The following is a 12284-nucleotide window of genomic DNA, read 5'->3' on the forward strand; positions in this document are numbered from 1 at the left end:
AACACAAACAACAGACAAAATGTTGATATATATGTTACTAGGTCGCTTCAGATCTCCATGCCTCCCTGTGTCCAGACGTTCTTTCAACTTCACAGTGTCTTCCCACAGTGGACAAGAAAGACAGTCACCCTCCCCTTTCTTCTGTTTACTTGTTCTTGTTTTGTTTGGTTGTTGAGTTAGGGTTTCACTGTCACTCAAACTGTCCTAGGACTCACTTTTACAGATAAGGCTGTCCTTTAATTTGTGGCAATCCTCCTGCCTCTGACTCCTGGATGCTAAAATTACAGACACATGTAACCACAACTGGTCCGTGTATTATATTTTGATCAATGGGATATTAATATATATGATACAAGCAGAAACTTAGAAGTCATGCCTGGCCAGAGGGTGGTGGCATACACCCTTAACTCCAGCACTCGGGGCAGAGTCAGGCAGATTTCTATGAGTTAGAGGCCAGCCTGGTCTACAGAGTGAGTTCCAGGATGGTCAGAGCTGTTACACAGAGAAACCCTGTCTCGCAAAAACAAAAGAAAGAAACAAAGAGAGAAAGAAAGTCATGCCTGTTTGGGCTTCATGTCAATTATGCTTCTCCCATTCCTATAGGAACATGCTTAGGTTAGGCCCTCGATGTAGGAGGATGACAGACGTGGAGAGTGAGGCCCTACGTAGATTAGTAAATTCTAACTCTCTATTGATGGCACAAATGAGCCACAGTGAAACTAATAAAATGACTAGTCACATCTATATAGATCAGATGATCTCTAGCTGATAAAGTATGAGCTAAGTTCATTTTATGGCTGTTTTAAATAACTGAGTTTTGGTGTTGTTTGTTAAATAACTTTTTTTTTTTTTTTTTTTTTTGAGATAGGAAGGGTCTCACTATGTAGCTCTGGCTGTCCTGGAACTCACTATGTAGATCAGCCTGGCCTTTGAATTGGGATTAAAGACATGTACCATGCCTGGCACCAGTTATTATATATAATATCTAAATGTCTGAAAGAAAAGTGGGAGAAAACTATAAAATATAACCCATATGTGAATGGAAGAGACTTTTAGTTCCAATGGCAGATCAGTCACATGTTCTATACTTCATTTCTCCAGAAACCTCACTAAAATGACAGTATATAAGTAAAACTATAATTAAACCACTAAGAACAGATTATAACAAAAATATTCTTTTTGAAGTTTTAACCTTTATTTTTATCTTATATGTATGGATATTCTGCCTGCATGTATGTCTGTATACCATGTGTATACAGTACTTGTAAAGGTCAGAAGAGAACACTAGATCCCTTAGGGCTAGACACCATGTGTATGCTGGATATCCAACTCAGGACCTCTGGAAGAGCAGCCAATTCTCTTAACCACTGAGCTATCTTTCCAGTCCCCAAACTTTTAAAGCTGGGCATAGTGACAAACACCAGCACTTGGTAGATAAAGGCATTTTAAGGGCAATATGGGCTACAAATTGAGCTCTAGACCAGACTAGGCTGCAAAATGAGACCCTGTCTCTAAGAAACAAAGGAAACAAAAATGTACGTTTGGGGGCTAGAGAGATGGTTCAGCAATCAATAGTAGCACATGCCTACAATCCCAATGCTTTCTTAGAAGGCAGAGGTAGGTGGAACTCTGTGAGTTCAAGGCTATGCTGGTCTAGTTAGCAAGTTCCAGGCCAGCCAGGGCTATGTAAGAGAGACCTTGTCTCAAAACAAACAAACAAACAAACAAACAAACAAGACGTTTCTATGGGTAAAGGCACTTGTGAAAGTCTGATGACCCAAATTCTATCTCAGAATCCAGAAAAGGCCGAAGGAGAGCCAAGGTAGTGGTGGTGCACACCTTTAATCCCAGCACTTGGGAGGCAGAGGCAGGTGGATCTCTGTGAGATCAAGGCCAGCCTGGTCTAGAGAGTGAGTTCCAGGACAGCCAAGGCTACACAGAGAAACTCGCCTCAAAACACACACACACACACACAAAAAAAAGGGTAGGAGGAGAGAGCCAACTACAGAGTTGCCCTCTGCCCTACACACATGCACCATGGCATGTGTATTCCCATGAACATACCACAAACACACATAACAATAAAATTAAAAACTAAACATAACCCAAAATGAAATAAAAACAATCCAGGAAAAATAAGGTGTGATATAAAAATAATCACATAGAAAAAAGCAAAAGTAATAATAGTTGCTGCTCTGTCCAGCAGTGATAATATACAGTGTCATGAAATGTAAGTACTGACCATAGATTTATCTATTTATTGGTGCTAGAGTTTAAAAGCAAGAGCCTAGCCATACATGCTAAGTACATACTACCACTGAGTCACACACCCAACCCAACTACTGATTTAATCGAAACTGAAATGTAACTATAAGAAAACCAAACAAAGAGGAAGCAGGGACACTGGTACAAAAGTGCTGTAAGAAATCTTCATTTCTCATAATGCAACACAATTAAAAATGTCTAAAATTTATCATTCATAAAGTAGTTATATAGTTCAGAAATCTAGAAGTAAATAATAGTAAAGTATTGCTCCAAAGAATCTGAACTAGCCAGAAGTGATGGCACAAGCCTGTAATACCAGCACTTGGGAGGTGGAGGCAGGAGGATTATGAGCTTACAGTCATCCTCCCCCAGCCTGACTCAAAACAACAACAAAGGCTGGCCTCGACACCTTACACATCAGGACTGCTTCTCTTTCTTTATTTCATCAGCTACACTGGGAGAAGATGACAGTTGGACTAGGGTTACAGAAGACTGACATTCAAAAAAGCTACGGCAACGGTGGTTCTGAGTGGTAGATTTTCAGGACTAACTTTTTGCTCTCAGTTTAGCTACATTTTCTATATTAATCTTTAACTATTTGTGTGTAATTTTTAAAAATATTGTATTTTTTCTTTCTTTTTTGAAATTCTTGCTATATAGCATAGGCTGGCCTTGAATTCCAGATCCTCTTGTCTCAGCCTCCCAGATGTTGGGCTTATAAGTATGTGCTACCATGTACAGCTTGTGCTGCTTTAGAAGAAAAGAAAAAAAAAAGTGGAGCATAGTGTAACAAAGCCCTGCATGTTTTATACTCTTCTTGGGGCCTTACCTTTTATTGTGGTCAAAATGAAGAATGCAATGAGGGTGTTGTTGATGGCGCAGGTCGACTTAGCAACACAAGACAGGATCGTATAGGGATTTAGGAGGTAGCTGGGGAAACACACACGTTTGTCATTAGTAAACACGATCAATGGACCAGAGAGTCCTGGCCACCACAGCCATGAAGTCCAACTCACTTACAAAAAGGAAGGAAACTCCTTAGAAATGAATTGTCCCAAATACAATAGAATAGAGTGAGATCAGGTGTCAATGAATAAAGACACTCAACATTATGCTATGAGACATATGCAAAACTGTCATATTTCTATTTACTAACCATAAAGATCCTATAAACTAACAAAAACATTCTAGTTTTTGTTTTGTTTTAGTGGGGCTTTTTTGTGGTTGTTATATTTTGGTTTGTTTGGTTTTTTGTTTCGTTTTGTTTTGTTTTTGAGACACGGTCTCATGTAGACATTGACTTCCTGATCCTCTAGCTTCCACCTCCTGAGTGCTGGGATCACAGGTATGTACCACCTGGCCCAGTAGCATTATCTTACTTTTGCAGATAAGATTCAGTGATTAAATAACTTGCCCAAGTTTTTACAAGCTATTAAATATATTCAAAAAATCAGTTCTTCCTGGTTCTAAAGCCAATATTCTTTCTACTCAGCCTTCTTCATAGCAGAGCAGTATCCCCTGACCCAGGCCCATGAACAGGCAAAGGATCCTCTAAATTCTATAAGTTAGCTGGCATAGAACTTCACAAGATCGTGACCTCCCATTAGGAAAGAGTTAAGCTGGAGTCCTTTCCCCATAAAGTGGGAAGGAATGGAATCAAAAAATACATCTGAAGTGTTTTGAGTTGGAAAGTCTTAGTCAAAATGGATTCTTTTTATTTATTTCTGTCCTGCTTCTACAAAAGATATGCATCAGCTAAAATGAGAACAAATAACAAAAATAGTAATAAAGTAAAACCAGCCATAATCAAGACCAGGGAAAATACATAAGAAGAAAGGTTACAGGCAAAGCTAGGAAAACCAAAGAACAGAGAGGTACAATAGCAGCCTCATACAAACTACAGCTGTACAATAACCAGCCTCATACAAACTACAGCTGTACAATAACTAACCTCATACAAACTACAGCTGTACAATCACCAGCCTCAGACAGACTACAACTGTACAATCACCAGCCTCAGACAGACTACAGCTGTACAATCACCAGCCTCAGACAGACTACAGCTGTACAATCACCAGCCTCAGACAGACTACAGCTGTACAATCACCAGCCTCAGACAGACTACAGCTGTACAATCACCAGCCTCAGACAAGACTACAGCTGTACAATAACCAGCCTGAGACAGACTACAACTGTACAATCACCAGCCTCAGACAGACTACAGCTGTACAATCACCAGCCTCAGACAGACTACAGCTGTACAATCACCAGCCTCAGACAGACTACAGCTGTACAATCACCAGCCTCAGACAGACTACAGCTGTACAATCACCAGCCTCAGACAGACTACAGCTGTACAATCACCAGCCTCAGACAAGACTACAGCTGTACAATAACCAGCCTCAGACAAGACTACAGCTGTACAATCACCAGCCTCAGACAAGACTACAGCTGTACAATCACCAGCCTCAGACAGACTACAGCTGTACAATCACCAGCCTCAGACAGACTACAGCTGTACAATCACCAGCCTCATACAGACTACAGCTGTACAATCACCAGCCTCATACAAACTACAGCTGTACAATCACCAGCCTCAGACAGACTACAGCTGTACAATAACCAGCCTCAGACAGACTACAGCTGTACAATCACCAGCCTCAGACAGACTACAGCTGTACAATCACCAGCCTCAGACAAGACTACAGCTGTACAATCACCAGCCTCAGACAAGACTACAGCTGTACAATCACCAGCCTCAGACAAGACTACAGCTGTACAATAACCAGCCTCAGACAAGACTACAGCTGTACAACACCAGCCTCAGACAGACTACAGCTGTACAATCACCAGCCTCAGACAGACTACAGCTGTACAATCACCAGCCTCATACAAACTACAGCTGTACAATAACCAGCCTCAGACAGACTACAGCTGTACAATAACCAGCCTCAGACAGACTACAGCTGTACAATAATCAGCCTCATACAAACTACAGCTGTACAATCACCAGCCTCAGACAGACTACAGCTGTACAATCACCAGCCTCAGACAGACTACAGCTGTACAATAATCAGCCTCATACAAACTACAGCTGTACAATCACCAGCCTCAGACAGACTACAGCTGTACAATCACCAGCCTCAGACAAGACTACAGCTGTACAATCACCAGCCTCAGACAAGACTACAGCTGTACAATAACCAGCCTCAGACAAGACTACAGCTGTACAACACCAGCCTCAGACAGACTACAGCTGTACAATCACCAGCCTCAGACAGACTACAGCTGTACAATCACCAGCCTCACACAAACTACAGCTGTACAATAACCAGCCTCAGACAGACTACAGCTGTACAATAACCAGCCTCAGACAGACTACAGCTGTACAATAATCAGCCTCATACAAACTACAGCTGTACAATCACCAGCCTCAGACAGACTACAGCTGTACAATCACCAGCCTCAGACAGACTACAGCTGTACAATAATCAGCCTCATACAAACTACAGCTGTACAATCACCAGCCTCAGACAGACTACAGCTGTACAATCACCAGCCTCAGACAGACTACAGCTGTACAATCACCAGCCTCAGACAGACTACAGCTGTACAATCACCAGCCTCAGACAGACTACAGCTGTACAATCACCAGCCTCATACAGACTACAGCTGTACAATCACCAGCCTCAGACAGACTACAGCTGTACAATCACCAGCCTCAGACAAGACTACAGCTGTATAATCACCAGCCTCAGACAAGACTACAGCTGTACAACACCAGCCTCAGACAGACTACAGCTGTACAATCACCAGCCTCAGACAGACTACAGCTGTACAATCACCAGCCTCAGACAGACTACAGCTGTACAATCACCAGCCTCAGACAGACTACAGCTGTACAATCACCAGCCTCAGACAGACTACAGCTGTACAATCACCAGCCTCAGACCTGAGTTTCCTGGCAGACACAGGAAGAAAGGCCAGTTACACAATTTTGATTGTCAGAAAGGAAGAAACACAAGTGTCTTGGGGAAAAGATTATAATAATTATTCACAAATAAAGACCTTAAAGCTAATCCCATCTCCTAGGAATGTAAGATTAGTAGTTCTAAAACCAAAGGCCTAGAAACTCTTGGGGGTTTTTGATGGGTCTTTTGTTTTGTTTTTCCCAGCAATCAGATAGACTTGTTACACAACCTTTAAAGAAATGGCTGTTGCTATTATGAAACTACCCTCAGGGGACACAAGAGTCCATAAGGGTTCATTATGTTACTAAACCTTTGGTCCTATTAAAGTAGTTCCCATCAAATTTCCTAAATATGTAGTTGAGAACTGATATACCAAAATTATCTCATAGGAGAAAAAACACAAAACCATTTGTAAATAGGTGACATTGAAGAAGCAGCTGCCTAGACATCTACCTGGAATACTGAAAGGGAAATTCACACACAGGGAAAAGGCTCCTAAAGACCTGCCCCCAGGAAAGAATCCAAGATGACCCAAGCTGGCTTCAAACTCATTATGTAGGTGAAGCTGATCCTGAACTTCTGATCCCCCTGCCTCCTCTTCCCAAGTGGTGGGGTCACAGACAAGCACCACCCTGCCAGTGTATTTGGTGCTGGGGACCTCGTATGTGCTGTGCTCCCACTCTACCAAGTTCCCTCCACAGTCCCTTGTTTTCTGATATGAACATGCTATATAGCACAGATTAGCCTCAAACTCAGCAATCCACCTGCCTTAGGCCCCCTGAGCCTGGGATGCCTAGCTGCTAATTCTAAAAAATTCTATGGGCATGTTTTTCCATGAAGAAATTTATGTTTTGTTCCGTATGTGTTCCTAGAAACTAGCACGTTATTAATATCTGATGACTACTAGTTGATTAAATAATTCACTTCGCCTATCTTAGAAACACAAATGGGAATAACCTGAGATCACACTCACTGGCAGTGCTAATTACTCCTAGAGAATTCTTTCTTAAAGCATCAGCTGGTGTCACTCTTCCATGCTGGTCACTGAGCCCAGACGGCTATTTTACTTCAGTTTTCTACATTACAAACAGGGAACTAAATCATACATGAAATACAGAAGCTATGTAAAACAACAGCCACATAAAGACCAGAATTCATCAGTAATGAACTACCATTTTTTAGAAATACTAGTTACAAGCAGGTTCCAGCCCAGATCAGCACTGAGTCAGAAAGCCTTTGTGAAGGATTTGATTGTGCCATGTCCCTGTGTAAGTCTTTGTCTCAACAGCGACATAATGGCTCTGTGTCTTTTGCTGGCCAAAACTCCAGTTGTGTAAGAGAACTACAGCAAATACTTGATGACTAAGACCACAGATCTCTAAAACTACAACAACATGGGAAAGTCTCATCAGATTTTCCTTGCACTTGTTGGCACTGAGCTTTGATTTGTAAGGGAATACTTACAACAGGGCCACTTTCAGAGGGATGTATCGCATTTCCATAGGGGTTCGGATGAGTTCGGCCACATCTGGGGCATACTGGTCCAGTTCTAGGAGGAGTTTCTGCTTTTTAAACTAGAGGTGGGGGGGGGGGTGCACAAGACACACAAAATAGTTGGTTTGCCATTGTTTTTAGGATGAAGACCCACACACCACTGTCTGTCCCACCCTGCTTCTCCAAGATCCTCTCACACTCGCTCCTCCACCCCATCCCACCGAGTTCCAGCACATGAACAAGCAATGTTCCTCATGTTCGCAGAACTCTGCATTTGACCCTTACTCTCCCCTAGTTAGCTCCCAGAGCTTTGAGAACTCAGCTAAGTCCTCCCATCCTTGAAAGGCACAGTCCTTGAGCTGCCCTACTGTACCCATTCTTTCACCGGAGCCCACAGCTCTAAGTTTTGCCTTCTTTGTGTAACTGACTAATGCCTGGCTCCTCCCTAGAGTGTAAGTTCCACAAGGGTTTGGATGACTTTATTTGCTTTCTGTGTATGTCGATCACTTAGCACAATGGGCAAACGAATGAATGAATGTACAGCAAAGCCACCTCTGAGTCACTCTGGGAGGTAACATCAGTGGTGGCAGGGCTTCAAAGTCCTATCAGCAAAACATGTTCAAGCAGTTTCAATGACCTGGATGCATGTTATCTCAGGTTCCCTTCCTCATTCTTCTCTTTCAAAGGTTTGTTTGTTTGGTTTTCTCTTATACTACCACAGAAGAAGTGTGAAATAGTTAAAATAAAGAAAGGAGACTAGTGGAGTTAAGACGCAGTCAGATGGGGGGTGGAAAGCTCTTTGCTTTCCCTGATGTATCCCAACAAATTCTAAAAGGGAAACAGCATCACAGCAAAGGACAGATTAGGCTAATGATTCTTTTGCCAAATGAACTGGCTACCAGCAGTTAGCATTCATATTCCACAGGCTAACAGCTGAAGAGAGGGTGGGTGTGAAGTCCCCTCAGCACCAGTTTTCCAGGACACTGTGCAGACTGCAGGATCGTCTCAAGTCCTACCAAAACTAAATGTTTGCTGACTATAGCGTAAGGATCCTTTTAACAAATGGTGACTTTGTAAAGGTAATTTTTATTTATCCTTTGATAATTTCAGACATGTATAGAATGGTATTTCGATCACAGCCATCTCCCATCGCTCTCTCATCTACTTCTCCCTCCTGCTGTACTCTTTGGTCCAACAAGTCCCTTTTTATTTTCTTTTATGTTTATGGGTCTTTTGCTGGCATGTGTCTGCATGTGTCTGTGCACCACATGAGTATTTGGTGCCCGTAAGACCAGAAGAGGGCTTTGGATCCCCTGGAACTAGAGTTTTGAACAGTTGTGAGCTGCTGCCACGTGGGTGCTGGGAATTGAACCTGGATCCTCTAGAAGATCAATCAGTGCTATCAACCACTGAGGCATCACACCCTCTCTATTTTCCTGTGTGTGTGTGTGTGTGTGTGTGTGTGTGTGTGTGTGTGTGTGTAAGAGAGAGAGAGAGACAGAGAGACAGAGAGAGACAGAGAGACAGAGACAGAGAGACAGAGACAGAAATAGACCAGTTTTGAGGGGAAGACCAGTTAGAGACAGAGAGACAGAGAGACAAAGATCAATTGAGTTTAATTAGGGTTGCTTGCATTAGCAAGGGAAGGAGGCATTATATACTGAAGCGCAGACAGTTTACCAGTGGTAATACTACTGAAGAAAACGACTCTCCCTCCTTTACAAAGTAGAGCCTTTTAGGAATACATGTGCTGACATTCTATCTAAATCATAGTAGTGTGATATCTAGGTGTAGTGGCATACACCTATAATCCCAGCACCCAGGAGGTAGAGGAAAGATCATGAATTAGAGGCCAACCAAGGCTACAGAATTAGTTCTAGGACAATCTGTACTACATATGGAAACTCAGTCTCAAAAAATAATCAGGGTCAGTAAGAGTGCTCAGAAAGTAAAGGAGCTTGCATCAAGCCAAACGATCTGAGTTCAATTCCTGAGACCAACATGGTGGAAGAAGAGAACCAACTCCTGCTAGTTTTAGTCTATGTGTACCATAGCAAGTGTACACACATAATCAATCAATCAATCAATAACAAAGGCTTGAAGTGTACCTCAGTAGTAGACCTCACATACATAAGGCTCTGGGTTTTATCCTAAACACTACAAAAAAAAAAAAAAAAAAAAAAAAAAGAGCAGTACATGATGTGATAGTAGCACTAAGAGTTGCCACTTTCAGCATTCATATGGGGGTGAAACATTCCCCTAATCCCAGTACTCAAAAGGCCAAATCAATGGCCAGGTGGTGGTGGTGGTGGTGGTGGTGGTGGTGGTGGTGGTGCACACCTTTAATCCCAGCATTTGGGATGTAGAGAGGGTGAATCTCTGGGTTCAAGGCCAGCTTGGTCTACATAGCGAGTTCCAGGACAGCCAGGACTGTTACACAGAGAAACCCTGTTTCAGGAAGGGAAAAACAAAAACAAAAACAAAAACAAAAAACAAAAGAGGTTGAATCAGGAGGATCACAAACTCTAAGTCCACTTGAGCTATGTACCAAGACCCTGTCTCAAAACAAACAAAGCTCAGTCATAGAGCATTGTGCTGGGTTTGATTCCCAGCACTGCAGAAACAAAAGAAAAATAAGTAAATAAATAAATTGCTGTTATTCAAAATGAGTCCATTTGTGACATAGTGTAAATAAAATTCACCCTAACCAAGAGATTCAATGTCATAATAATCTGAACTCTGGAAATAGGGAAACAAAAATATTTCAAATTTTAATTCAGTCTTGGTACACTAAGAAATAGCATAGTAAACTGGGCATGGTGGCATATACCTATAATCCCTAGCACTTGGGAGATAGACACAAGGTTTAGAAGTTCAAGGTCAGCAGGGTGGTGGTCGTGGTGGTGGTGGCGGCGGCGGCGGCGGCGGCGGCGGCGGCGGCGGCGGCACACGCCTTTAATCCCAGCACTGGGAGGCAGGTGGATCTCTGTGAGTTTGAGGACAGCCTGGTCTACAGAGTGAGTTCCAGGACAGGCTCCAAATGCTACACAGAGAAACCCTGTCTCAAAAAACCAAAAAAAAAAAAAAAAAAAAAAAAAAAAAAAAGTTCAAGGTCATCTTGGACTCCTACATGAGACCCTGTCTCAAAAACAAGAACAAAAAAACCCAAAATCACACACACACACACACACACACAGATACACACACACACAGGGCTGGAGAGATGGCTCATTCTTTAAGTTAAGAGCACTTGCAGAGGACCTGAGTTCCATTCTCAGCACCTACATGGTGACTCTCAACTGTCTGTAACTCTGGCTCCAGGGCATCCGACGCCCTCTTCTGGCCTCTGCAGGCACCAGGCACACACATGGTGCACATACAAACACGCAGACAAAAGCTCACACACTTAACAAAACACAAACAGACGACAATCTCCACAAGGCCACTTAGTTCTCTCTCCCTCTTTTTATTTCTTTGTTGTCATTGTTTGAGACGGGGTTCACGCACCCCAAGCTGGCCTCAAATTTTCCGTGTAGCTGAGGCATCTTCCTGCATCTACCAGGCATGAGATACCACACTCATCTTTCTTAATTTTAAAATACAAAAGTTAAAAAACAAATCCTCTTGTTTCCACATAAACTCAGAAACAGCATATGCCAGCCACAATACACAATCTATCTTTTTTTTCGAGACAGGGTTTCTCTGTGTAGCCTTGGCTGTCCTAGAACTCACTCAGTAGATCTGGCTGGCCAGGTCTCACAGAGATCCGCCTGCTTCTGCCTCCCATGTGCTGGGATAAAAGGTGTGTGCCACCACCGTCCAGCTACAATCTACGTTTTCTATTTGTTTTCAAAACAGGGTCTCACTATGTAGATCATTCTAGACTTGAACTTACAGAGATCTGTCTGCCTTTGCTAGGATTTATCTATGGAATCATCGGTTTATGAATCTTATGTCCAGTTATTTAATCTGTGACCCTCAAGGGAATCCTGGTGGAATAGTTCAACTCTGCCTCTAAAGCTTTTAGATCATGTTTCATTAGTATGAGATATACTCCTCAGCCTTAGTAATCAAAGCCTCTAAGTCTGAAATACAGTTCTTAGGGCCAGTGAGATGGCAGAGCAGGTTAAGGGTGTGTGCCACCAAGCCTGACACCCTGAGTTTGATTCCCTGGGACCTAGACTGACTTCCATGGGTTGTCCTCTGACCTCTACACACTTGCTGTGGCATAAATATCAACCTGCCAGCCCAACATACAAATAAATGTAATAAAAATTTAAATGCAGTTAAGAACACACATAAATGTAATTAAACATTTTAAATTGAATTTTTAATCCCTTAGGGAAAGAGTCAAAGACAGCTGTGGACCCACAAAACACGATATACACATATATGGTTTTTACACCTTTTAAGGATTCAATATACCCCAAAACCTATAAATGGGTATCAAATTAAAAGGCCATACTCCAGACATTTTTTAAATCTCTATGAGGTCTAAAAGTCTAGAATTCAACAGCTTTATTTTTTTTTTAATCCATCACAGTGCTACAGAAA

At 42.3% G+C, this 12284-nt stretch overlaps 1 protein-coding gene across 1 annotated transcript in view; it reads right to left on the reverse strand.

The window, feature by feature from the left end:
• Pigu (phosphatidylinositol glycan anchor biosynthesis class U) overlaps positions 1-12284 on the reverse strand; it is a 90980-nt gene that overhangs the window by 52160 nt on the left and 26536 nt on the right. The window contains exons 5-6 of the mRNA XM_059261711.1: positions 7701-7810; positions 3095-3195 (exon numbers count right to left, since the gene is read on the reverse strand). Of these exons, the coding sequence (XP_059117694.1) occupies positions 3095-3195; positions 7701-7810 (211 nt within the window). The remainder of the gene's footprint in view (positions 1-3094; positions 3196-7700; positions 7811-12284) is intronic.

The sequence above is a fragment of the Peromyscus eremicus genome, chromosome 4 (genome assembly GCF_949786415.1).
Source record: "Peromyscus eremicus chromosome 4, PerEre_H2_v1, whole genome shotgun sequence".
In the NCBI taxonomy this organism is placed as follows: domain Eukaryota; kingdom Metazoa; phylum Chordata; class Mammalia; order Rodentia; family Cricetidae; genus Peromyscus; species Peromyscus eremicus.